The following is a 26,969-nucleotide window of genomic DNA, read 5'->3' as shown; positions in this document are numbered from 1 at the left end:
TGAATGTAGTGTTTACTCTTCATAGATAACCCTTCTATTTACCCACCAGGCATGTACAATAGATTCCTATGGTGTTTGTCTTGTTTATCCCCAGCCTCCGTGCCCCAGTTCACCAACTCCCCCACTCTGATTGTGATGGTTGGACTGCCTGCCAGGGGGAAGACATACATATCCAAGAAGCTCACCCGCTACCTCAACTGGATAGGGGTTCCCACAAAAGGTCAGTTTACACGCACTAGCCAAGTTCAATGATCTGAGGGGTGCTTGAATGCCCATGCACGTCACTGAGGACTGGAGTTGATGGTCTTTCGCTCTCCGGCCCCTATTGTCTATCATCTTATCGTCTAGTCTTCAACTTGGGCCAGTATCGCAGGGAAATCCAGAGCTACAAGGGCTTTGAGTTCTTCAGACCGGACAATGAGGAGGCCATGCAGATTCGCAAGTACGTGATGCTGCAGGTTTGACGGGTTGCTCTATCTATGTTATGAAGCTATGGTTGCGTCTGAACTAGCACCCTATTTCCCTATAATGCTAGACTTTTCCACTACCTTTTGTGCGTGGTCAAAGTAGCAGTGCACAACAGTATATAGGGAAAAGGGTTCACAGCAAATTTGCAAGTGTTCAAATCTCGGTGTTGAGGTAAATATTTTTGAGTGCTATATCTGAGTGTTGATTCTAGTGGGGTTAACACCAGGGAAATTGACACCACGTGGTGAATATATGAAGTGTTTTTTCAATCGCAGTGGAATCAACATTGCATGGTGTTATTACTCGACTGTGTTAAGTTCATTTCCGTTAACTAGCCTAGTGGTTAGGGTGTTGGAGTGCCAATAACCGAAAGGCTAGTGGATCGAATCCCCTGAACAAGGCAGTTAGCCTAGAAACAGTGGGTTGTCATTGTAAATACAAATGTGTTCTTAACTGACTTGCCTAGTTAAATAAATTACATTTTAAAAACTCTTAGTGAAAAACACATGGGAGGGTCTTCATTATCATATTTCCCAGCATGCTTTGTTGCAGGTTTACTTTTATAATAATTAGTTTTAATATCTGTGCTTCCTCATGCACATTGATTTATTAATTGATATTAAACAATACAATTTGTAGGGGTGGACTTATTGTTACCGAGATGGTTGTTCCAGTTTAGATGGGTTGGGTAATCTTGTTTGTCAAGTCCTTCACCTCACCCCATTTTGAATGCAGGTTGTGGGTGATAAAATATTCCAATTGCTGAATATCCTCCCTCTGCCTGGATTTCAATAGGAATCACTAATCACTTCACAAACCAGTGTATTGTGACTTGCATGTTTGATGTGGCCCGTAAGCCAGGATTTTCAGACCACAATGTTGAGGATAACTAGGCCATAACTAAAGGCCTTATGAAATGTATAATATATGGTCACATTCACATTCACTAACAAAAAAATCTCATAACACTGAGAACGTCTAACAGCATCAACTCTAAAAGTGTTAATTGAACTTGTTAGGGAACCAACACCAGGGGTGTGTAAAGGAGACGGACGCTGTTAAGATGGTGCCGAAGAGGATGGCTGACGTTTTACATGCTCCTAACCATTAGTGCTATTTTTATTTATTTTTTTGTACTTGTTTTGTACATAATGTTTCTGCTACCGAAAATAACTTCTGGACATCAGAACAGTGATTACTCACCACAAAGTGGAAGAAGCTTTTTCCTTTAACGAGCTCTCCCGGGAACAGGCCCAAATCCTCGTCATTTGTGCGAAGAAAATACGGAGGAAAAGAGGATGCAGGTCGGGCTGCCTTCGGAGAATCTGGCGAGCGAGTAAACTCCCACTGCCATCCTACTTGCGAACATGAAATCATTGGAAAATCAAATGGATGACTTACGATTATCCTACCAATGGGACATTAAGAACTGTAATATCTTATGTTTCACCAAGTCGTGGCTGAATGACGACACGGATAATATAGAGCTGGCGGGATTTTCCATGCACCGGCAGAACAGAGAAGCTACGCCTGGTAAGACAAGGGGTGGGGGTGTGTGTTTTTGTCAATAACAGCTGGTGAGCGATGTCTAATATTAAAGAAGTCTCAAGGTATTGCTTCGCTGAGGTAGAGTACCTTTTGATAAGCTGTAGACCACACTATCTACCAAGAGAGTTCTCATCTATATTATTCGTAGCTGTCTATTTACCACCACAGACCGATGCTGGCACTAAGACCGCACTCAACCAATTCTATAAGGCCATAAGCAAACAAGAAAATGCTCACCCAGAAGTGATGCTCCTAGTGGCCGGGGACTTTAATGCATGGAAACTTAAATCAGTTTTACCACATTTTTACCAGTAGGCACATGTGGAACCAGAGAAAAAAAAACTTGAGACCACCTTCACTCCACACACAGAGATGCATACAAAGCTAACTGCCTGTTCAGGGGCAGAACGACAGATTTGTACCTTGTCAGCTCAGGGATATGAACTTGCAACTTTTCGGTTACTAGTCCAACGCTCTAACCACTAGGCTACCCTGCCGCCCTGTGGCAGGGCTTGAAAACTATTACGGACTACAAAGGGAAACCCAGAAGCGAGCTGCCCAGTGACGCTGGCCTACCCGACAAGCTAAATGCCTTTTATGCTCGCTTTGAGGCAAGCAACACTGAAGCATGCACGAGAGCACCAGCTGTTCTGTATGACTGTGTGATAATGCTCTCGGAAGCCGATGTGAGCAAGACCTTTATACAGGTCAACATTCACAAAGCCGCAGGGCCAGGAGGATTACCAGGACGTGTACTCAAAGCATTCGCGGACCAACTGGCAGTGTCTTCACTGACATTTTCAACCTCTCCTTGACTGAGTCTGTGATATCTACATGTTTCAAGCAGACCACCATAGTCCTTGGGCCCAAGGAAGCGAAGGTAGCATGCCTAAATGATTACGGTCCTGTAGCACTCACGTCTGGAGCCATGAAGTGCTGTAAAAGGCTGGTCATGGCTCACATCAACAGCATCCTCTCAGATACCCTAGACCCACTCCAATTCGCATACCGGCCCAACAGATCCACAGATGACGCAATCTCAATCGCACTCCACACTGCTCTTTCCCACCTGGACAAAAGGAACACCTATGTGAGAATGCTGTTCATTGACTACAGCTCAGCGTTCAACACCATAGTGCCCACGAAGCTCATCACTAAGCTACCCTGGGACTAAACACCTCCCTCTGCAACTGGATCCTGGACTTCCTGACGGGCCGCCCCCAGGTGGTAAGGGAATCAAATCAAATCAAATGTATTTATATAGCCCTTCGTACATCAGCTGATATCTCAAAGTGCTGTACAGAAACCCAGCCTAAAACCCCAAACAGCAAGCAATGCAGGTGTAAAAGCACGGTGGCTAGGAAAAACTCCCTAGAAAGGCCAAAACCTAGGAAGAAACCTAGAGAGGAACCAGGCTATGTGGGGTGGCCAGTCCTCTTCTGGCTGTGCCGGGTGGAGATTATAACAGAACGTGGCCAAGATGTTCAAATGTTCATAAATGACCAGCATGGTCAAATAATAGTAAGGCAGAACAGTTGAAAATGGAGCAGCAGCATGGCCAGGTGGACTGGGGACAGCAAGGAGTCATCATGTCAGGTAGTCCTGGGACATGGTCCTAGGGCCCAGGCCAGTTGAAACTGGAGCAGCAGCATGGCCAGGTGGACTGGGGACAGCAAGGAGTCATCATGTCAGGTAGTCCTGGGGCATGTTCCTAGGGCTCAGGTCCTCCGAGAGAGAGAAGGAGAGAATTAGAGAACGCACACTTAGATTCACACAGGACACCGAATAGGACAGCAGAAGTACTCCAGATATAACAAACTGACCCTAGCCCCCCGACACATAAACTACTGCAGCATAAATACTGGAGGCTGAGACAGGAGGGGTCAGGAGACACTGTGGCCCCATCCGAGGACACCCCCGGACAGGGCCAAACAGGAAGGATATAACCCCACCCACTTTGCCAAAGCACAGCCCCCACACCACTAGAGGGATATCTTCAACCACCAACTTACCATCCTGAGACAAGGCCGAGTATAGCCCACAAAGATCTCCGCCACGGCACAACCCAAGGGGGGGGCGCCAACCCAGACAGGCTGACCACAACAGTGAATCAACCCACTCAGGTGACGCACCCCCCCCAGGGACGGCATGAGAGAGCCCCAGTAAGCCAGTGACTCAGCCCCTGTAACAGGGTTAGAGGCAGAGAATCCCAGTGGAAAGAGGGGAACCGGCCAGGCAGAGACAGCAAGGGCGGTTCGTTGCTCCAGAGCCTTTCCATTCACCTTCCCACTCCTGGGCCAGACTACACTCAATCATATGACCCACTGAAGAGATGAGTCTTCAGTAAAGACTTAAAGGTTGAGACCGAGTTTGCGTCTCTGACATGGGTAGGCAGACCGTTCCATAAAAATGGAGCTCTATAGGAGAAAGCCCTGCCTCCAGCTGTTTGCTTAGAAATTCTAGGGACAATTAGGAGGCCTGCGTCTTGTGACCGTAGCGTACGTGTAGGTATGTACGGCAGGACCAAATCAGAGAGATAGGTAGGAGCAAGCCCATGTAATGCTTTGTAGGTTAGCAGTAAAACCTTGAAATCAGCCCTTGCTTTGACAGGAAGCCAGTGTAGAGAGGCTAGCACTGGAGTAATATGATCAAATTTTTTGGTTCTAGTCAGGATTCTAGCAGCCGTATTTAGCACTAACTGAAGTTTATTTAGTGCTTTATCCGGGTAGCCGGAAAATAGAGCATTGCAGTAGTCTAACCTAGAAGTGACAAAAGCATGGATTAATTTTTCTGCATCATTTTTGGACAGAAAGTTTCTGATTTTTGCAATGTTACGTAGATGGAAAAAAGCTGTCCTCGAAATGGTCTTGATATGTTCTTCAAAAGAGAGATCAGGGTCCAGAGTAACGCCGAGGTCCTTCACAGTTTTATTTGAGACGACTGTACAACCATTAAGATTAATTGTCAGATTCAACAGAAGATCTCTTTGTTTCTTGGGACCTAGAACAAGCATCTCTGTTTTGTCCGAGTTTAATAGTAGAAAGTTTGCAGCCATCCACTTCCTTATGTCTGAAACACATGCTTCTAGCGAGGGCAATTTTGGGGCTTCACCATGTTTCATTGAAATGTACAGCTGTGTGTCAACCGCATAGCAGTGAAAGTTTACATTATGTTTTCGAATAACATCCCCAAGAGGTAAAATATATAGTGAAAACAATAGTGGTCCTAAAACAGAACCTTGAGGAACACCGAAATTTACAGTTGATTTGTCAGAGGACAAACCATTCACAGAGACAAACTGATATCTTTCCGACAGATAAGATCTAAACCAGGCCAGAACATGTCCGTGTAGACCAATTTGGGTTTCCAATCTCTCCAAAAGAATGTGGTGATCGATGGTATCAAAAGCAGCACTAAGGTCTAGGAGCACGAGGACAGATGCAGAGCCTCGGTCCGATGCCATTAAAATGTCATTTACCACCTTCACAAGTGCCGTCTCAGTGCTATGATGGGGTCTAAAACCAGACTGAAGCATTTCGTATACATTGTTTGTCTTCAGGAAGGCAGTGAGTTGCTGCGCAACAGCCTTCTCTAAAATTTTTGAGAGGAATGGAAGATTCGATATAGGCCGATAGTTTTTTATATTTTCTGGGTCAAGGTTTGGCTTTTTCAAGAGAGGCTTTATTACTGCCACTTTTAGTGAGTTTGGTACACATCCAGTGGATAGAGAGCCATTTATTATGTTCAACATAGGAGGGCCAAGCACAGGAAGCAGCTCTTTCAGTAGTTTAGTTGGAATAGGGTCCAGTATGCAGCTTGAAGGTTTAGAGGCCATGATTATTTTCATCATTGTGTCAAGAGATATAGTACTAAAAGACTTGAGCGTCTCTCTTGATCCTAGGTCCTGGCAGAGTTGTGCAGACTCAGGACAACTGAGGTTTGGAGGAATACGCAGGTTTAAAGAGGAGTCCGTAATTTGCTTTCTAATAATCATAATCTTTTCCTCAAAGAAGTTCATGAATTTATCACTGCTAAAGTGAAAGTCATCCTCTCTTGGGGAATGCTGCTTTTTAGTTAGCTTTGCTACAGTATCAAAAATGAATTTCGGATTGTTCTTATTTTCCTCAATTAAGTTAGAAAAATAGGATGATCGAGCAGCAGTAAGGGCTCTTCGGTACTGCACGGTACCGTCCTTCCAAGCTAGTCGGAAGACTTCCAGTTTGGTGTGGCGCCATTTCCGTTCCAAGGGAAGGCAACAACACGTCTGCCACACTGATCCTCAACACTGGGGCCTCTCAGGGGTGTGTACTTAGTCTCCTCCTGTACTGCCTGTTCACCCACGACTGCGTGGCCAGGCACGACTCCAATACCATCATTAAGTTTGCGGACAACACAAATGTGGTAGGCCTGATCACCAACAACGATGAGACAGCCTATAGGGAGGAGGTCAGAGAACTGTCAGTGTGGTGCCAGGACAACAACCTCTCCCTCAATGTGAGCAAGACAAAGGAGGTGATTGTGCACTACAGGAAAAGGCCCCCATTAACATCAACGGGGCTGTAGTGGAGCGGGTCGAGACAACGAACTATCATGGTCCAAACACACCAAGACAGTCATGAAGAAGGAACAAAAAAAAACTTTCCCCCCTCAGGAGACTGAAAATATTTGGCATGGGTCACCAGATCCTCAGAGTTTCAGAAGAAAGTGCTTTGTTTCTAGCCATTTTGAGCCTGTAATTGAACCCACAAATGCTGATGCTCCAGATACTCAACTAGTCTAAAGAAGGCCAGTTTTATTGCTTCTTTAATTAGCACAACAGTTTTCAGCTGTGCTAACAATTCCAAAAGGGTTTTCTAATTATCAATTAGCCTTTTAAAATGATCAACTTGGATTAGCTAACACAACGTGCCATTGGAACACAGGAGGGATGTTTGCTGATAATGGGCCTCTGCAGGCCATTATGTAGATATTCCATTTAAAAAATCAGCCGTTTCCAGCTACAACAGTCATTTACAACATTAACAATGTCTACACTGTCTTTCTGATCAATTTGATGTTATTTTAATGGACAAACAATGTGCTTTTCTTTCAAAAACAAGGACATTTCTAAATGACCCCAAACTTTTGAACGGTAGTGTGTCTGCTCCTCTGTGTTGTTCCCTGTAGTTGCATTGTTTTGTCGCTGTTCTTGTTCCGTTGCATGTCCGTCTATATTGAATGGTTCACTCCCTGTACCTGCTTCTCATCTCCCGCATTGGGCGTTACACTATTAGAGAGACGGTGAAAGAGACAGTTCCTCAGTTTAGGGTTCTGTAATGTTGATTGGAGATGAACACTGTTTGCAATTCTGTGCCATGTCACTCAGCTGTGATTATCCAATTAAATGTAAATGTATCCATACAAGATGTGGTTTGAAAATAATAAACATGAATACAATGGCATCAATACTAAGCTGAGGCACATTCATTTAGCAATAACAAACAAGATACAACTCATCTGTTATAATAATCGAATGACTGAAACTAAAATACAAGTAGCTAGCAACATTAGACTAACCAGCTAACAATTACAAGCGAAAATAAAGCCTTTACTTACAGTTTTGGTACTCGCGCACAGTGATGAATAAATTGGTCAGAAAGAAAATAATGTCCAAAACTGAAACTTGTGTTCACAGCAGTAGGCGGCGAGCTGCACTTGGTAATGCACTAAACACTGCCAGCCTGTGATAGCTGGGACGTCATCATTGAGTGCTTAAAGAAACAGGCTTTCTTACACTGTGGTTGTTAAAATTCTGATCTCAAATTTGTGGTGTGACAATTCGGACACAGTCTATAGCAGTGTTCTCCTACTGCACCGGCCAATGTTTGCGTGCCCACGTCATCAGCTGTGTCATCGACTGACAAATTGCTATAACATATGATGTGGTTAGCTGATACATAAAATACCTGTCCAGGTATTGTAAGATCTGGCATGCATCAGCAATGCCTGGGCAGAGGAAGGCTCCTTAGGACTGTGGTGGTTTGTGTGTAGTATTATGTAACAATTGATTTGCTATGTCCTTTTGTGTTGTACGATTTACCTTCTCTGTGGTTTGTTAATCCAATGATTTTGCCCTGTATTTGCTTTCTCAGGGCCTGTGCTTCAAATGCCCTTAAAGATGTAGTTATCTACTTCTCGAAGGAACATGGACAAGTAGCTGTGAGTAAGAGGACAACTTAAAACTGTCCCTCTGAGCTGACAGTCGACAGACACACACCATACCTCATATATGAGTGAAAATGACAGTACTCAGGGCATTGAACTTCACGCATACTGTACAGACACACTGGACATCAAATACTGTACACTCCCAAGGTCCTCCTGGGTAAAAAGGGATTATGACCACTATGGGAGTTACAGATGAAATAATGGTTAAATAAATACACTGTGCCCACTGTTCCTCCTAGCATCAGAGTTCCTCCTAGCATCAGAGTCCACAAAGTTCTGCAACAGTGAGTGGAATGTCCTCTTCCCTCCAGGTGTTTGATGCCACCAACACAACACGGGAGAGGAGGGTCTCCATTGTGAGCTTTGCCAAGGAAAAAGGCTATAAGGCAGGTTCAGGTGCAGGCAGTCCTGTAACTGCTACTATATATCATTAATAAACAACTGTTCTATAACTGCACCAGCTAGATACATATTCAGATGGTGATATACATTAATTAAACCTCAATTTTGGAATAATGAACACTGCTCACTTTCTCTGAACAACTGAATTTTCCTCACAGGTATTTTTTGTGGAGTCCATTTGTGATGATCCAGACATCATTGCACAGAATATCGCGGTGAGAAAGTCTCCTCTCAAACTTCACTCTCAAATACCAGAGGGTTCTATGTTTCTAAGATGTTAACACTGTGACACTGACCTTTGTCCCAGGATGTGAAGGTGAGCAGCCCAGACTATCTGAACTGTGACAAGGAGGAGGCACTGGCAGACTTCCTGAAACGTATCGAGTGCTACAAGCAAACCTACGTGCCATTGGACGATGAGAAAGACAGGTAGAGTTATTTTTTTGATGCTTCTCAGATTATGCCAACCAGCCTGGTCCCTGATCTGTTTGTGCTGTCTGGCCAACTCCTGTATGGTCATTGCCACAAACAAATCTGGTACCAAGCTTTATGCTAACAGCTGTTCTCCATGAATTAGAGAAAGAGTAAGAACTAAACTGAAAAATCCATCTCTTCTTCTGTCTCCCTATATTTCCCCTACATGTAATCGTGTCATGCACCTGTTTTAGAGAATAATTGTCTCCCTATGTGGCTCTCTCTATATTTCCCCTACCAAGGCACCTGTCTTACATCAAAATTTTCAACGTGGGCTCTAGGTACCTGGTGAACTGTGTGCGGGACCATATCCAGAGCCGGATAGTCTACTACCTCATGAACATCCACGTCACGCCGCGCTCCATCTACCTGAGCCGCCACGGGGAGAGCAATATGAACCTGCTGGGTCGCATTGGGGGAGACTCTGGACTCTCTCCCAGGGGTCATAAGGTCAGTAGGCCACACAGGTTCTGTCTTTATGACATTCATCTCGCCCCCCAGAACCTAATCAGCGAACATTATAATGTTAAGGCTGTCACCAGAGACTAATATGACATCATTGTTTTAATCCAGATATACAGTGCATTCGGAAAGTATTCAGACCCCTTCCCTTTTTCCACATTTTTCTACGTTACAGCCTTATTCTAAAATTGATTAAACGTTTTTTCCCCCCCTCATCAATATACACACAATACCCAATAATGACAAAGCAAAAACAGTTTTGTGCAAAAAATAAATACATAAATTAAATATTTCATTTACATAAGTGTTCAGACCCTTTTACTCAGTACTTTGGCAGTGATTACAGCCTCGAGTCTTCTTGGGTATGATGCTACAAGCTTGGCACACCTGTATTTGGGAGTTTCTCCCATTTTTCTTTGCAGATCCTCTCAAGCTCTGTGAAGTAGATTGGGGAGCATCACTGTACAGCTATTTTCAGGTCTCTCCAGAAATGTTAGATCGGGTTCAAGTCCGGGCACTGGCTGGGCCACTCAAGGACATTGAGACTTGTCCCGAAGCCACACCTGCATTGCCTTGGCTGTGTGCTTAGGGTTGTTGCCCTGTTGGAAGTTGAACCTTCGCCCCAGTCTGAGGTCCTGATCGCTCTGGAGCAGGTTTTAATCAAGGATCTCTCTGTACTTTGCTCCATTCATCTTTCCCTCGATCCTGACTAGTCACCCAGTCCCTGCCGCTGAAAAACATCCCCACAGCATGATGCTGCCACCACCATGCTTCACTGTAGAGATGGTGCCAGGTTTCCTCCAGACGTGACGTTTGGCATTCAGGCCAAAGAGTTCAATCTTGGTTTCATCAGACCAGAGAGTTTCTCATGGTCTGAGAGTCCTTTAGGTGCCTTTTGGCAAACTCCAAGGGGGTAGTCATATGCCTTTTACTGAGGAGTGGCTTCTGTCTGGCCACTCTACCATACAGGCCTGATTTGTGTGGTGCTGCAGAGATGTCCTTCTGGAAGTTTCTCCCATCTCCACGAGGAAGTCTGGAGCTCTGTCAGAGTAACCATCGGGTTCTTGGTCACCTCCCTGACCAAGGCCCTTCTCCCCCGATATCTCAGTTTGGCAGGGCGGACAGCTCTAGGAAGAGTTTTGGTGGTTCCAAACTTCTTCCATTTAAGAATGATGGAGGCCACTGTGTTCTTGGGGACCTTCAATGCTGCAGACATTTTTTGGTACCCTTCCCCAGATCTGTGCCTCAGAAAAAATTCCTTCGACCTCATGGCTTGGTTTTTGCTCTGATATTCCACTGTAAACTGTGGGACCTTATATAGACAGATGTGTGCCTTTCCAAATCATATTCAATCAATTGAATTTACCACAGGTGGACTCCAATCAAGTTGTAGAAACATCTCAAGGATGATCAATGGAAACGGGATGCACCTGAGCTCAATTTCAAGTCTCATAGCAAAGGGTCTGAATACTTCTGTTTTTTATTTTGCAAAAATGTGTCAAAACCTATTTTCACTTTGTCCTTATGGGTATTGTGTGTAGATTGAGGAACATGTGTTATTTAATCAATTTTAGAATAAGTCTGTACCGTAACAATGTGGAAAAAGACAAGGGGTCTGAATACTTTCCAAATTCACTGTAATTCTATTGTTCCACCCAATGCCTTAATGTATTGGTCCCACCCTTGAGTAGACCAGAGAAAGCCATAAAGCATGGTGCATGTGACATTTACAATATGTCTAAGAGAGTTGGGTTGAAAGAACAAAGATACAGTTTTATTATCCACAAAGAAAATGGACAATAAAACAAAATATTATGTCAACAATCACCCCCATTCCCTGTAAACATGGTCTACCCCTGTAGTATGCCACTGCCCTGGGAACCTTCATCAAGAGCCAGCATATAAAGGATCTGAAGGTGTGGACCAGTCATATGAAGAGGACCATCCAGACTGCAGAGCATCTGGGCATCCCCTATGAGCAGTGGAAGGCTCTCAACGAGATTGATGCAGTAAGTCAATGTTTACTTCTGAGTTTAAGCATACATTTTATGTGAGTGTGCACCGCACGTGTATATACAGTTCACAGTGAATGTGTGACCAATTGGGTCACCTGTACACCATAAGACTGTATGTAGTAGCCTACTGAGCTAAAGATAAGGCATTACCCCGATGAGCTAACGGAAGTTTTCGGGTCTCAGGATAGGTTACTCATCATAGTGCGTGCCTGTACCACTCATTGACCACTTCCTTGCACCGTCCGTTCCTCGTCAGGGTGTGTGTGAGGAGATGACGTATGAGGAGATCCAGGACAACCACCCAGAGGAGTTTGCACTGAGAGACCAGGACAAGTACCGCTACCGTTACCCCAAGGGTGAGGTAGGACCCGTCTTAATTCACCACACATTGCATTGCTCACCAAATACACACAAAACATACATGCACTGTACATTACTCTCAGACATACTATAGCGACCTTAGTACTGTACAGACCCTAGCGATCTTACTCCAACACCTAGCGATCTTAGTACAACACCTAGCTACTACCTTGTCAAGAGATTTGAATCTGCCGGTGAAACAGCTAAGGTGTTGGACTGACAGTTGCAGGAACCCACTGGGTTCGAGTCCCGGTCGGGGCTATCATTCCAATTTGCAACAATACTGTAATGAAATATTTCAGATGACACTTGGTGGATGGTGGATCTGAGTGACTGGGGAAGATAATTCATAACATACCCATATTATCTGTCTCTGGGTTGATTCACAATGCTGAGCCAAGCTGAGCTGGAAAGGCAAGAAAGAAAATGTATTGCATGGTATGGTTCAGGTTGGTGCAATAGTGGGAAAAAGTATTTTTTGGTCCGATTCTTTTTCCTCTCTCTACTACAGTCATATGAAGACCTGGTCCACCGTCTGGAGCCAGTGATTATGGAGCTGGAGAGACAGGAGAATGTGCTGGTTGTGTGTCACCAAGCTGTCATGCGTTGTCTGCTGGCCTACTTACTAGACAAAACCTCAGGTACAGTTGGACAACAGTTCAACAATACATGGGTTTATTTGGTATTGTCTTAAGATAATGACGCTTGTCAGGTCAAAGATGATCTCAGCACCCAGAACCAAATCTTGCATGTGCGCTGGCTGCAAGGCTGTCAGGAGAGACTAGGTCTTAAGACGTACATCCTTTTCTCTCCCCAGATGAGTTGCCATACCTAAAATGTCCTCTTCATACGGCGCTCAAACTTACACCGGTGGCCTATGGTAAGTTGTTGTCAAATGAATAATTTCAGAATTTCAAATTCACTCATGGCTCTTTCGCTCCTGATACAGGATGTAAAGTGGAGCATGTTTTCCTAAATATTGAGGCAGTCAACACGCACAGAGAGAGACCTGGGGTGAGCTTTACAAAACATGTACATTTATTGCAAGCAAAAAAATAAAATAATGTATAATAGATTCCGCAAATCTAACACTGACTCCATTTGTGTTATTGTTGTTGTAGAATGTGGACGTATCTAGAGACCCAGAAGAGGCCTTGAAGACTATTCCTGACCACTTTTGAATATGATTTAGAGCAGGGGAGGCCAATTCCAGTCCTCGAGGGCCTGATTGGTGTCACAGTTTTGCCCCAGCCCCAGCTCACACACCTGACTCCAATAATCACCTAATCATGATCTTCAGTTTAGAATTAAATTTGATTAATCAGCTGTGATTCCTAGGGATGGAGAAAAGTGTGACACCAATCAGGCCCTCGAGGACTGGAGTTGGCCACCCCTGATTTAGAGGAGATGGACTCTAGGACCATAATGATGCTTTTAACTTTATTTTCAATCAGTTATGACTGTGTACCTTTTCAGATTAAACCTTGTCAAAGGCAGCAAGGGGCAAAGGGGGGGAAAAAGACAAGGGAGAAGACTGGATGAATACAAGATCAAATATGACAAACCCCACTGCATATGGAAACACTGAGGGGGAAAATTTACTGATTTCTTCCTCCTCCGTGGCAACTTAGGCTAAAGCCAAGTACTGAATGAGCATGTGTTGTTTATTGACCTATAATGTACAAGCAATATGCCTCGGTCTGCTCACTCTGACCCTGGTGTCTCATACCAGACATTTAGTGAGGCGCAGTCAGACAGGTGGTGTCAGAAGTAGTTTGGCATAGTGTGAAAGTGGCCCAACATGTTGTCAATCAAACATTTTCCCAGGCAATTCTTACATTAGGCTGCAGGATAAATGATCATACTTAAGTGAAAGTAAAGCTCAAAAGGTAATCCATTCTATTGAAGTGTTATAGGTCTAATGCAGCTGTTTTTATTTGTTTTATGTACCTTACTGTGATTGTTTAAAAACTATTTTTTAAAGAAACAAAAATAGATTCTTAGCTAAGACCGGTTTCTCAAGCAAGAATGATGATAGGACTGTCTGTGAGTAGTCTGACTGGGGAAGGGAAAACTGAAAACTAGCTGTTATTTAGCAGAGAGGTTTGGAACTGGCTTTGTTATTGGTCTGTTAACTAATTTGCCACCTGGAGACGTCACCAGGCAGGACAAACTCCATCCCACCAAAACAGGCTGAAATTTCAAGCAGTCTTTTCAAACAGTTCTTACACTAAAAGGGAATTATCTTCTAGCAGATGCTTTACAATTTACAGGAGCAATTAGGTTTAAGTGCCTTGCTCAAGGGCACATCGACAGATCTTTTACCTAGTCACCTCCAGGAATTTGAACCAGCGACCTTTCAGTTACTGGTCCAACGCTCTTAACCGCTAGACTACCTGCCGCCTCATTTCCACAATTTCACAGTATTATTCCAACCTCATAATATGGAAATATATAAAACACAGGGAAATCACATTTGACTGTACTGGGCCTTTAAATGAATAAAGAAATATTATATTTGGAGACATTTTGTGATTATTGATGATACACAATGCTGGTTGCAATTCAACTTTTCTGCAGGAGTCCTTTGGCTTGGCTAGATGTGCAACACTGTACTGGTCACATATTTTTGAGTCAACATGTTGACAATAAGTATATCTGTGACAAACGTATAATATAGCACAATTGTTAAGACAAAGAGCTTATTAAACTGAATGACTGGAACTAGATTGGTGAAATAGTCCAATTAAAATAAATTGCATAACCAATTTTAGAGATCTGTTTTGCAGATAATTGAAGCTATAATTTATAGGGTCACACTAGAGATGTTATATTCTGACTATTCAAGAACGAGTGGGGTAGCCTATGATGGAATATCATTTAGTCAAATGGTAAAGAGTTGTTTTTCTCCTATGTCTCATTTGTATGTCAGGGGTGGGATATACTATATATTATACGGTCCCATTTTGGAAATGAGAAAGGGGCGACAGCAAAGAGAGATTGGAATGTTTTTCTTTCAAATTGTCGACATTCATTGGTGAATAATTCGTCATTTCTCTTCATGCTCACTAGCCGATGGCAACAGTCCGCGAAATGTCCAGTATGTACACGTAAGGAGGGCTACCATATTGAACTCACAGGGACTCAACTCCTGCTAATTCTGCGCGCACTGATATTCTTTAAAATGTTCATCTGATTATCTGTCTGTCAGATATAAATTATAATTCTACGATTTATTTTCTGTTATTATATACGAGGTTTCAAATGTATTAAAATAAAGGGGAGGGAGATGAACGAGTCGACTGCCTCTTGAAAAAGAACTAGTCAAATGTGAGGTTTATCCTACCTCGTCCTGCGTACCTGCACTGGATCTCTCTCACTGACTGGCAACTTGAGACCACTGGGAACATAACGTTTTTCATCTCGGGAGACTAAAAAGTATAATGAACATGGGGAAAGTGGATTTAAAAATCCTCTGTGTTTTATTTTTCTTCGTAATCTCAGTGGGATTTTCAGAGGAATACGGAGCACGCCTGGGAGCAAAAGAAATACCAATACAGGTGCGAATGATTTTATCTTCCTATTGGGACGAGTAATATCGGAAACTCTTGGAAAAATATAACATACTCATGACGGCCTCACAAAATCATGTTTAATTTTTTTAAAAACATTTTTATCCCAGTTCAACGAAAAATGTATTCCTCATACAAGGCTACATTCAATTTTGCACGCAATATGTATTTGTTGCACTCAAGTGAGGGGTAAACTATATAGAACATGTACAGGACTGCACGTTACTATAGGATGGATGGCAGATGTGAATACAATTACGCATTGGAAACAAACACATGATATAGCCTACACTATACAGTAAAGTCTACATTTACATGAATTAAAAATAAAGTTTCAATTACCCAAAAAATCTAGAAAAAAAAATAACTTCAGAATGAACCCCTGCACATTGAAAGGTGTTCCTCTCTTTAATAAAGATCAACTGCCGCTTCGAACCAATTTCTCTGGTTTTAATCGATTTATGTGGCGTCGATATGAGTCAGAAAGATTAATAGCCTAGTGTCAAAATTCACTACAAAGTGTAAATAGCATACTTTTGATCATCCAAAACGGCATTTTGTAAATTCCTTATGATTTACTGGAGGGTTGGGTATAGATTACGACTTTACATGGGGAAACTCAATTTGAATCGTATTTACTGCCATTATACGTTACCCATGGGTCCACAGGGTTTACCATGATTTTGACTGTAATTTACAGGCAGCTCGGTGACAAGTAAAATTACGTATTTAATATTACCGTATACATTCTGTAATATACAGTATATGGTATCAAAGCATGTACTGACATACAGCACAATATCGTAGAATTGACTGTATTATACTGATAAAAGTCAATGCTACCATAGTTTGAATGAATGGATGATATTAATTCAGGGTAGAGTTTGTATTTCACAGTGTGTTACTGTAATTACAAGGGATTGGTGCAAGCAGGTTGGCTGCTAGGTAAAGTGTTTACACATTACAGTATTAATTCCTATTTAGGGTTTTATATTACTGTCACTTCTAGAGATCTTAACAAAGGCTTCCAAACTGTCAGCAACTACAGGAAAAACAGACCAAAAGGACATGGCAAAATGCTGAACCATTTCAGTTTTAAGACTAGCTGCCTCCGGGCTCCCGAGTGGCGCAGTGATTTAAGGCACTGCATCACAGTGCTAGCTGTGCCACTAGAGATTCTCGGTTCAAGTACAGGCTTTCACTTACGGGTGCAACAAATAGAGCCTCTTACAAGACACGCCTCAAAATATGTTAATGATCCAGAAACAACAATGCCATGCACCCACTAATGATGAAAAGGTTTTTGGCGCTCCCAAGATACGGTATGGTACAACATGTGGGGTCGAAATACAGCAATTTTCCCACAATGACCATAATTTATAGTATGCTGCAGTAAAACGTTTCAGAGTTTTTTAATATTTTTTTTTACTGTTGATGACGCCTACAATTACCGTATACATTACAGTTTTCCATTACAGTGTCGTCAATGGGCCGCGCAGTGCATTCTGGGCTATTCTGGGTCAAGGAGATCACTCCTTCAAGGAGTGAATGTGAGTCAAAAGGGGGTGAAATGTAACCGAGGTCCACGCTTTTTTGATGAGTAACCTTGCTGGAGACTTGAAGACTTGTGTTAGCTTCCTGAACTCATCCCTATGGGCTTGAGCTAAGTAGACTAATAGTTTTGTGACATGCAGGAGATCCGGGTTCAAACCCAGTCAGTCACAAGAGCAAGATTAAATAGGAAGTGGAAAAGCTATCCTTAGAAGGGCTATGACAGGGCTATAAAACTATATTCTTATGGGGGCCAAATAAAACATTTTGTCACACTCCCTTTTAACGTGTCCTGCACTTCATAGAGGATACAGAAGGAAGAATGTTGAATTCAAATGCAGTTTTTGTGGGCACTGAAATTTCTCCCTTTGTGAGATGAAATCTACACCTTTGATTAGGATGTTATAAGTCATTATTTAGTTGAATGATTTTTCCATTTTAAAGTCATTATTTCTATATAGCTTACACTTTCTCGCTCAGAACTAACTCGAGTGGGGCTGGTGTGGCTTTGTGACAGTGATTGCTAGAGCAGCCAGACTTTACTCACTCAACTGTACGCAGTGCACTGACTAACTTGAGGAATACTGCACCAAATACCTTAGCTACAGTAGATGTAAAATTGGCAAAAACATCCAAATGAATTACAGATTTTTTTATTCTGGCTATTTTAAGGAAGTGATTATTTTGAGGAAGTAGCTATGTTGTTGCTACGGTGACTCAGGAGGGACAAACAACAGTACCTGCCAGTGTACGATATGCGAACATAACACAAACACATCAAACCACAGCCCCGAGATAACTCTCGTTTTGGCTTTAGTCACGGCCGCTTTCATTTCTTAACGGGCAATCTTCAAAATGAGGCTAAATCAAGAAGTGCAGTCACCCTCTAATGTTATTTATTTGCGTTGTATCTCCAGGATATGTGATAATGGATTGACACAGCAGTGATTTGTGAGCAAAAGGAACATTTGAAACTGAGCCTGTGCACTGTGCACCTCACTATCCCTCTGTGTACAGTGACAGCATTTATTTCCAGTCCCCCCTTCATTCATGAATAGCTTTGATTCAGCCTATTTTGACACAGAAATATTGACCCAACCCCACACATAGATCCTGGAGATTCATTTAAAAGGAGGGGATTTTGTAAACTAACTACAGTACTTGGTAGTATTTTGTTACTTTTCCAAGACAAGTTGCCCACTTAAATACAATTTCTTATATTAGATAATGACCAAAATGTACTACATTTTAAATCATAATCTTTCCAGAATACAGTAGTACAAATGTGGGTACACAAAATTGGGTGGAAGGTTAAATTACATAATAATGGTGTGGTGTGTTGAAAGTCTTTGAATGAACAATATACCCTAAATCTACTTCAACGCAATACTTTTCAACCCTCTACTATGGCGTTAGAGCAACTGTATGATCTTAAATCACTGCTATAAAGCTGTTATAAATCTATTAAAGGCCCAGTGCAGTCATCAACATCAATGAACTGTGTTTTATATATATTTCCACACTATGAGGTTGGAATAATACTGTTAAATTGTAAAAATGATGATGCCATCTTTGTGTAAGAGCTGTTTGAAAAGACCGTCTAAAATTTCAGCCTGTTTCGGTGGGATAGAGTTTTAGCCTGCCTGGTGACATCACCAGGTGGTAAATTAGTTAATAAACCAATAAGAAAGAGAGTTCCAAACCTCTCTGCCAATAACAGCTAGTTTTCAGTTTTTCCCTCCATACTCAGACCACTCCCAGGTAGTCCTAGCAAAATTCTTGCTTGAGAAATTACTCTTTGCTAAGATACTACTTTTGTTAATTTTTGACCATTTTAATTTAAAACAATCACATTAAGGTACCTAATTGTTACTCAGAAATGATTTGATATTGAGATAAAAACAGCTGCATTGGACCTTAAAGCTTTTAAGCTTTGCACAATGTTCAAAAGGCCTCAGCTTGTTTTAATTAAATGTTTCCAAACTACAGGAGTCCAGCAATATTTTACTGTCAGGGCCCTGGTGTGTACATAACAAACTACAACCTTGTATTCTGCTCTGCTGCGCTCAAACCCTATAGCTCTGCTGCGCTCAAACCCTATAGCTATGCTGCGCTCAAACCCTATAGCTATGCTGTGCTCAAACCCTATAGATCTGCTGCTCTCAAACCCTATAACTATGCTGCGCTTGCTGCGCTCAAACCCTATAGCTCTGCTGCACTCAAACCCTGTAACTCTGCTACGCTCAAACCCTATAGCTCTGCTGCGCTTGCTCCGCTCAAACCCTATAGCTCTGCTGCGCCCAAACGCTATAGCTCTGCTGCACTCAAACCCCGTAACTCTGCTGCGCTCAAACCCTATAGCTCTGCTGCGCTCAAACCCTATAGCTCTGCTGCGCTCAAACCCTATAGCTCTGCTGCGCTCAAACCCTATAGCTCTGCTGTGCTCAACCCTATAGTTAGGATTCATTACACTTTTATTAACTTTCTCTGTATTGTTTTTCTCCCCAGAGAGTGAGACGCCAGAGCAAACCAGCAAAACCGTTGGTGAGTATGAGCTTCATGGAATGTCCCAGTGGAATGTATCATTACCGAGACCAGTAAGATATCTTACTGGTACGGCTTCGCACACGCGCAACAACAGCCTGTGTAGACGGGCTGTGATAATATTGGATAGCATTCACTGAACATTGATCCCCTTCTAAATCATATCAATATGTGTGGTGGTGACTATTCCGCAGCAGACGGAGGCTGGCACTAAGACAGAATTGATTGAGCTGTATTCCGCCATAAGCAAACAAGAAAATGCCCAACCAGAGGCGGCGCCCCGAGTACCCGGGCAGGGAAACATAAATTCGTTTTACCAAATTTCTATCAGCATTTTAAATGTGCAACCATAGGGAAAAAAACTCTGGACCACCTTTACTCCACACACAGAGACGCATACAAAGCTCTCCCTCGCCCTCCATTTGGCAAATCTGGCCAGAATTCTATCCTGCTGATTCCTCCTTACAAGCAAAAATTTAAGCAGGAAGCACCAGTGACTAGATCAATAAAAAAGTGGTCAGATTAAGCAGATGCTAAGCTACAGGACTGTTTTTCTAGCACAGACTGGAATATGTTCTGGGATTCCTCTGATGGCATTGAGGAGTACACCATATCAGTCATTGACTTCATTAATAAGTGCATCGATGACGTCGTCCCCACAGAGACCGTATGTACATACCCCAACCAGAAGCCATGGATTACAGGCAACATCTGCACTAAGCTAAAGGCTAGAGCTGCCACTTTTAAGCTTACAAGAAATCCCACTATGCCCTCCGACGAACCATCATACAGGCAAAGCGTCAATACAGGACTAAGATAGAATTGTACTACACCGGATCTGACGCTCGTCGATGTGGCAGGGCTTGCAAACCATTACAGACTACAAAGTGAAGCACAGCCGAGAGCTGCCCAGTGACACAAGCCTACCAGAGGAGCTAAACTACAGTTGAAGACGGATGTTTACATATACCTTAGCCAAGTACATTTAAACTCAGTTTTTCACAATTCCTTACATTTAATCCTAGTGAAAATTCCTGTCTTAGGACAGTTAGGATCACCACTTCATTTTAAGAATGTGAAATGTCAGAATAATACTAGAGAGAATGATTTATTTCAGCTTTTATTTATTTCATCACATTCCCAGTGGATCAGAAGTTTACATACACTCAATTAGTATTTGGTACCATTGCCTTTAAATTGTTTAACTTGGGTCAAATGTTTCGGGTAGCCTTCCACAAGCTTCCCACAATAAGTTGGGTGAATTTTGACCCATTCCACATGACAGAGCTGGTGCAACTGAGTCAGGTTTGTAGGCCTCCATGCTCGCACACACTTTTTCAGTTCTGCCCACAAATTATCTATAGGATTGAGGTCAGGGCTTTGTGATGGCCATTCCAATACCTTGACTTTGTTGTCCTTAAGCCATTTTGCCACAACTTTGGAAGTATGCTTGGGGTTATTGTCCATTTGGAAGACCCATTTGTGACTAAGCTTTAACTTCCTGACTGATGTCTTGAGATGTTGCTTCAATATATCCACATAATTTTCCTACCTCATGATGCCATCTATTTTGTGAAGTGCACCAGTCCCTCCTGCAGCAAAGCACCCCCACAACATGATGCTGCCACCCCCGTGCTTCACGGTTGGGATGGTGTTCTTCGGCTTGCAAGTCTCCCCCTTTTTCCTCCAAGCATAACAATGTTTTTTATGGCCAAACAGTTATATTTTTATTTCATTAGACCAGTGGACATTTCTCCAAAAAGTACGATCCCCATGTGCAGTTGCAAACCATAGTCTGGCTTTTTTATGGCGATTTCGGAGCAGTGGCATCTTCCTTGCTGAGCGGCCTTTCAGGTTATGTCGATATAGGACTTGTTTTACTGTGGATATAGATACTTTGTACCTGTTTCCTCCAGCATCTTCACAAGGTCCTTTGCTGTTGTTTTGGGATTGATTTGCACTTTTCGGACCAAAGTACGTTCATCTCTAGGAGACAGAACGCGTCTCCTTCCTGAGCGGTATGACGGCTGCGTGGTCCCGTGGTGTTTATACTTGCATACTATTGTTTGTACAGATGAACATGGTACCTTCAGGCATTTGGAAATTGCTCCAAATGATGAACCAGACTTGTGGAGGTCTACAATTTTTTTCCGGAGGTCTTGGTTGATTTCTTTTGATTTTCCCATGAGGTCAAGCGAAGAGGCACAGGTACACCTCCAAGTGACTCAAATGATGTCAATTAGCCTATCAAAAGATTCTAAAGCCATGACATAATTTTCTGGAATTTTCCAAGCTGTTTAAAGGCACAGTCAACTTACTGAATGTAAACTTCTGACCCACTGGAATTGTGATACTTTGTGAAATAATCTGTCTGTAAACAATTGTTGGAAAAATAACTTGTGTCATGCACAAAGTAGATGTCCTAACCGACTTGCCAAAACTGTAGTTTGTTAACAAATAATTTGTGGAGGGGTTGACTCCAATGACTCCAACCTAAGTATATGTAAACTTCCGACTTCAACTGTACTTCTATGCTCACTTCGAGGCAAATTACACTGAAATTTGTATGAGAGCACCAGCTGTTCTGGAAGACTGTGTGATTACGCTCTCCGCAGCCGATGTGAGTAAGACCTTTGAACAGGTCAACATTCACAAGGCCGCAGGGCCAGACGGATTACCAGGACGTGAACTGCGAGCATGCGCTGACCAACTGGTTAGTGTCTTCACTGACATTTTCAACCTCTCCATGACTGAGTCTGTAATACCAACATGTTTTAAGCAGGCACCATGGTGCCTGTGCCCAAGAACACTAAGGTAACCTGCCTAAATGACTACTGACCCGTAGCACTCACATCTGTAGCCATGTGCTTTGAAAGGCTGGTCATGGCTCACATCAACACCATTATCCCAGAAACCATGGACCCACTCCAAGTTGCACACCGCCCCAACAGATCCACAGATGATGCAATCTCTATTGCACTCAACACTGCCCTTTCCCACCTGGACAAAAGTAACACCTATGTGAGAATGCTATTCATTGACTACAGCTTAGCATTCAACACCATAGTGCCCTCAAAACTCATCAATAAGCTAAGGACCCTGGGACCAAACACCTCCCTTTGCAACTGGATCCTGGACTTCCTGACGGGCCGCCCCCCAGGTGGTAAGGGTAGGTAACAACACATCCACCACGCTGATCCTCAAAACGGTGTCCCCCAGGGGTACGTGCTCAGTCCCCTCCTGTACTCCCTGTTCGCTCATGACTGCACGGCCAGTCACGACTCCAACACCATCATTAAGTTTGCCAATGACACAACCGTGGTTGGCCTGATCACCGACAACGATGAGACAGCCTATAGGGAGGAGGTCAGAGACCTGGCCATGTGGTGCCAGGACAACAACCTCTCCCTCAACGTGATCAAGACAAAGGAGATGATTGTGGACTACAGGACCAAGCACGCCCCCATTTCCATCGACGGGGCTGCAGTGGAGCAGGTTGAGAGCTTCAAGTTCCTTGATGTCCACATCACCAACAAACTAACATGGTCCAAGCACACCAAGACAGTCGTGAAGAGGTCACGACAAAACCTATTCCCCCTCAGGAGACTGAAAAGATTTCGCATGGGTCCTCAGATCCTCAAAAGGTTCTACAGCTGCACCATCGAGAGCATCCTGACTGGTTGCATCACTGCCTGGTATGGCAACTGCTCAGCCTCCGACCACAAGGCACTACAGGGGGTAGTGCGAACGGCCCAGTACATCACTGGGGCCAAGCTTCCTGCCATCCAGGACATCTCCTCCAGGCCGTGTCAGAGGAACACCCGGTGTCAGAGGAACGCCCTAGTTCTCCCTGCTACCGCACATCAAAAGGTACCGGAGAGCCAAGTCTAGGTCCAAGAGGCTTTTAAACAGCTTCTACCCCCAAGCCATAAGACTCCTGAACATCTAATCAAATGGCTACCCAGACTATTTGCCCACCCCCCCCCCCCCACCCCACTCAAACCTCTTTTACACCGCTGCTACTCTCTGTTGTTATCATCTATGCATTGTCACTTTAATAACTCTACCTACATGTACATATTATCTCAACTAACCGGTGCCCCCACACACTGACTCTGTACCGGTACCCCTTTGTATATACTCTCTCTATTGTTATTTTACTGCTGCTCTTTAATTGCTTGTTACTTGTATTTCTTATTCTTATCTGTATTTTTTTTTAAACTGCATTGTTGGTTAGGGGCTCATAAGTAAGGATTTCACAGTAAGGTCTACACCTGTTGTATTCAGCACATGCGACTAATATGATTTGATATGACATTAACCTCCATGTGTGCTAGAGATTATTTTTTGCCAGTTGTATAACCATAAGGGAGAAGACAAGCCTACATTGTTTTACTAGCAATACAAGAAACACTTCACATTAAGCCCTTTGAAATAAGCCAATCCTGGGACTTTAATGACATCATTGATGACATCTGGATAGAAACATGATGATCAAACATGCCAGTTTTAGGTTATGAGGAAATCATGCTGTGAGTGTAGATCTAGCTATCACTTTCATTGCAATCTGTATTTTCAACCTGTGTGCCACACAGAATGAGAAACCCTACAGTAGTACTGTATCTCAGTGGAGCCTTCATTTTATTTGATGCTTTGAATGTTGCCAATGATAGATTGTAGATCATCAAGCATTCGGTGTCCGTTGTATCAGAAAGCTTGTCCAGTCTTTGATACTGGTAAGTATCTAGAAACCGGTCTGTTAGTCTCTCAGTAGCTCAGGTCTGGCTGTGTCCTGACCTGGCAGTAATGTGGCCCAGCTGACCAGATTGGTCCCAGCAGGGCCCAGAATTATCCAAGTAAACAACGGGGTGGGAGGGATATCTTGCAGAGTGTGGCTTTGTAACATTTGTCTAAACTTGTCAAGGCACTGAAGTCTGGTTAAAAAAAAGCCTGGTAATACTTGGGTTTTCATTCACAAAAGAGCCCCATCAGTACTCAAACCTGCGTCTCTGCAACTGTCAGTCAAACACCTTAGCAATTACACCAAGAGGTCCAAACCTATTGTTGAGGTCGCTATTGGCTTTGTACTTGGGTAGCCATATAACGATTTCATCAGATCAAATGTGAATGTTCTTTGATGACTGTTTTCTGGATTCATCTGTTCCCAGCTGAAGGTGACAGACTACCATGTGAGGTGTTCTGTCATGTCTCGCTACTCCCACACCACCATCCAGAGCTCTGTGTGGAACCAGCTATCTGTCACCAAGGAGGCAGCCTTTGAGGTGGACCTGCCCTCAGCAGCATTCATCTCCAACTTCACAATGTGAGTCAGTCACACACTTTAAGTCAAGTGAAGTTTACTTTATTATCCCAAGAGGAGGAAATGTTGTTTTTTCTACCCCTTACTCACACAAGCTCGCAGGCAGCAGGAGAGGCTATGAGTGAGAACCAGCCAGCTAGTTCTCTCTCTCTCTCTCTCTCTCTCTCTCTCTCTCTCTCTCTCTCTCTCTCTCTCTCACCTCTATTTTTCTTTTAGTCACTTCATCCCAGGAAGTGGGCCTATAATCAAATTAATTGTTCCTTCCCTTGGAATGATGTAATCCCTCTATCCTGGGCGCCAGTTTCTTCGCTCTTGCCAACTCTTGCTGCTTGACGATGAGTGACAAGGAGTTGGCATAATAGCACAAACAGAATGGCACTCGGGCTAATATTCTTCAGGGTCAAAAATACATTTATTTTGGTCTGTGAAGGGGGGTAAAGTATAAGATAAGAGGTCCTAGATTTTTTTTTAATTAAAAGGAGGGTAAAGCTTGGTAGTAAATAAACAAAATAAATCCCAAATGCCAGTGAGGTCTGCGGTTTCCGGACATACTCCCCAAAATAAAAATTTCAGAGGAATTATGTCAGGAACTGACATTCCGTTCGGTGTGGAGGGAGACATATAATTTGATTACTAAGAAGGCTGGAAACCACTCTGCCACTCTCCTTTAGAAAATGCTAAATATAAACAAGATAAATAAGTCAACATAAAGACCCAACGAGGAGCCTGGGGTTGGGTTTGGGTCAGAAGAGGGAGGAGTCTGGGGGATCTTAAAAGCAGATGAATACCATGCTTTGTAAATATGTAAAAAAGTTAGTAGAGAAAATGACAGAAGCATGCCCTGTTCCCCCCCCCCCTCTCTCTCGCCTGCGAAGTTTACCAAGGTACCTATAAACAAGCCAAGGTACACATGCTACGCAGACCTGCACGCACACACATGCAAACACATACTGACACACGTAGCCAACACACATATCCATTTACATGTAATCAAATGGGGGATGTAAACTCTTGAAAATAGACAGTTTTACATGCGGACTAACTCTCTGATGCATGCATATAATATCACACATCTTTCTCTGTCACACACACACACACACACACACACACACACAAAAGTTTGGGGTCACTTAGGGTTAGGGTTTGATCAGAAATACAGTGTAGACATTGTTAATGTTGTAAATGACTATTGTAGGGGTACAGAGGCGCATTATCAGCAACCAACACTCGTGTTCCAATGGCACGTTGTGTTAGCTAATCCAAGTTTATCGTTTTAAAAGGCTAATAGAACATTAGAAAACCCTTTTGCAATTATGTTAGCACAGCTGAAAACTATTGTCCTGATTAAAGAAGCAATAAAACTGGCCTTCTTTAGACTAGTTGACTATCTGGATCATTAGCATAGGACAACCACGCTCTCACCAAGCTCTAAGAAACTTTTGGTTTTTCAGAACGTTCTGTGAAAGATGGAACACACACACACGACACTTCACCAATTAACCCAGAAGGAAAATAACTGTGGTGACTGTGTTTCTTTAGTTCAGTGGCGTTTCACAACATGGGACTGAGGGGCCTTGTGTTCTGTGTGTAGGTCACTCATGTGCAGCCGTTCCCAGTTCCCACTCCCTCTCAGCCACACACACATACAGGCCCCTCTATTTTCCACCCTGCTAAACCCACCATTTCCTTCTGCTCTGTGTCCGGAACAAGACCTGCTTCAAGGCTGGAGATTTATTTTGGTTGGTCCCTGTTGTTTTTAAAAAAAAAAAAATGTATTCAAAGGACATGACCTTATTTTAGCACTTCATCACATGATGACAGAAAGGCGGTGAGAATTTAGGAACTGTATGGTTTGGATTAGGGTGTGTGAGCTCTGGTCCAGTTTGGTTGGGAAATGGTTGGGGAACAGTTGGGTATGGAGTAGGTTCTCCAGGGGCCACGGAGGGGGTTTCTGAGTGTCATTTTTCAGTTATCATGGGTGCGTCTCCTATCCAAACACATAAAGGTCAGGTCAAAAGTAGTCTACTATATGGAATAGGGTGTCAT

At 43.1% G+C, this 26,969-nt stretch overlaps 2 protein-coding genes across 7 annotated transcripts in view; both read left to right on the top strand.

Moving 5' to 3' along the window:
• LOC115102504 (6-phosphofructo-2-kinase/fructose-2,6-bisphosphatase-like) overlaps window positions 1-14,459 on the top strand; it is a 28,350-nt gene extending 13,891 nt beyond the window's left edge. For 2 of the 6 annotated variants that reach the window (XM_029622530.2, XM_029622528.2), the window contains exons 2-14: window positions 95-220; window positions 349-442; window positions 8,148-8,214; window positions 8,535-8,609; window positions 8,784-8,840; window positions 8,933-9,054; window positions 9,342-9,549; window positions 11,424-11,570; window positions 11,833-11,937; window positions 12,448-12,577; window positions 12,754-12,816; window positions 12,886-12,950; window positions 13,058-14,459. In XM_029622530.2, coding sequence (XP_029478390.1) covers window positions 95-220; window positions 349-442; window positions 8,148-8,214; window positions 8,535-8,609; window positions 8,784-8,840; window positions 8,933-9,054; window positions 9,342-9,549; window positions 11,424-11,570; window positions 11,833-11,937; window positions 12,448-12,577; window positions 12,754-12,816; window positions 12,886-12,950; window positions 13,058-13,117 — 1,319 coding nt within the window. In that variant the 3' untranslated portion in view covers window positions 13,118-14,459. Of the gene's footprint in view, window positions 1-94; window positions 221-348; window positions 443-8,147; window positions 8,215-8,534; window positions 8,610-8,783; window positions 8,841-8,932; window positions 9,055-9,341; window positions 9,550-11,423; window positions 11,571-11,832; window positions 11,938-12,447; window positions 12,578-12,753; window positions 12,951-13,057 lie in introns of those variants that run through there. The other 4 variants (XM_029622529.2, XR_010460175.1, XM_029622531.2 and 1 more) reach the window with 4 other exon arrangements.
• Window positions 14,460-14,862: 403 nt separating this feature from the next.
• Window positions 14,863-26,969, top strand: part of LOC115101907 (inter-alpha-trypsin inhibitor heavy chain H6-like) — a 26,437-nt gene continuing 14,330 nt past the window's right edge. The window contains exons 1-3 of the mRNA XM_065005493.1: window positions 14,863-15,496; window positions 19,568-19,603; window positions 24,772-24,926. Coding sequence (XP_064861565.1) covers window positions 15,380-15,496; window positions 19,568-19,603; window positions 24,772-24,926 — 308 coding nt within the window. The 5' untranslated portion in view covers window positions 14,863-15,379. The remainder of the gene's footprint in view (window positions 15,497-19,567; window positions 19,604-24,771; window positions 24,927-26,969) is intronic.

The sequence above is a fragment of the Oncorhynchus nerka genome, linkage group LG20 (assembly GCF_034236695.1).
Source record: "Oncorhynchus nerka isolate Pitt River linkage group LG20, Oner_Uvic_2.0, whole genome shotgun sequence".
Taxonomy (NCBI): domain Eukaryota; kingdom Metazoa; phylum Chordata; class Actinopteri; order Salmoniformes; family Salmonidae; genus Oncorhynchus; species Oncorhynchus nerka.
The sequence above is the reverse complement of the archived record's forward strand: the minus strand, read 5'-3'. Positions and strand labels throughout refer to the sequence as shown.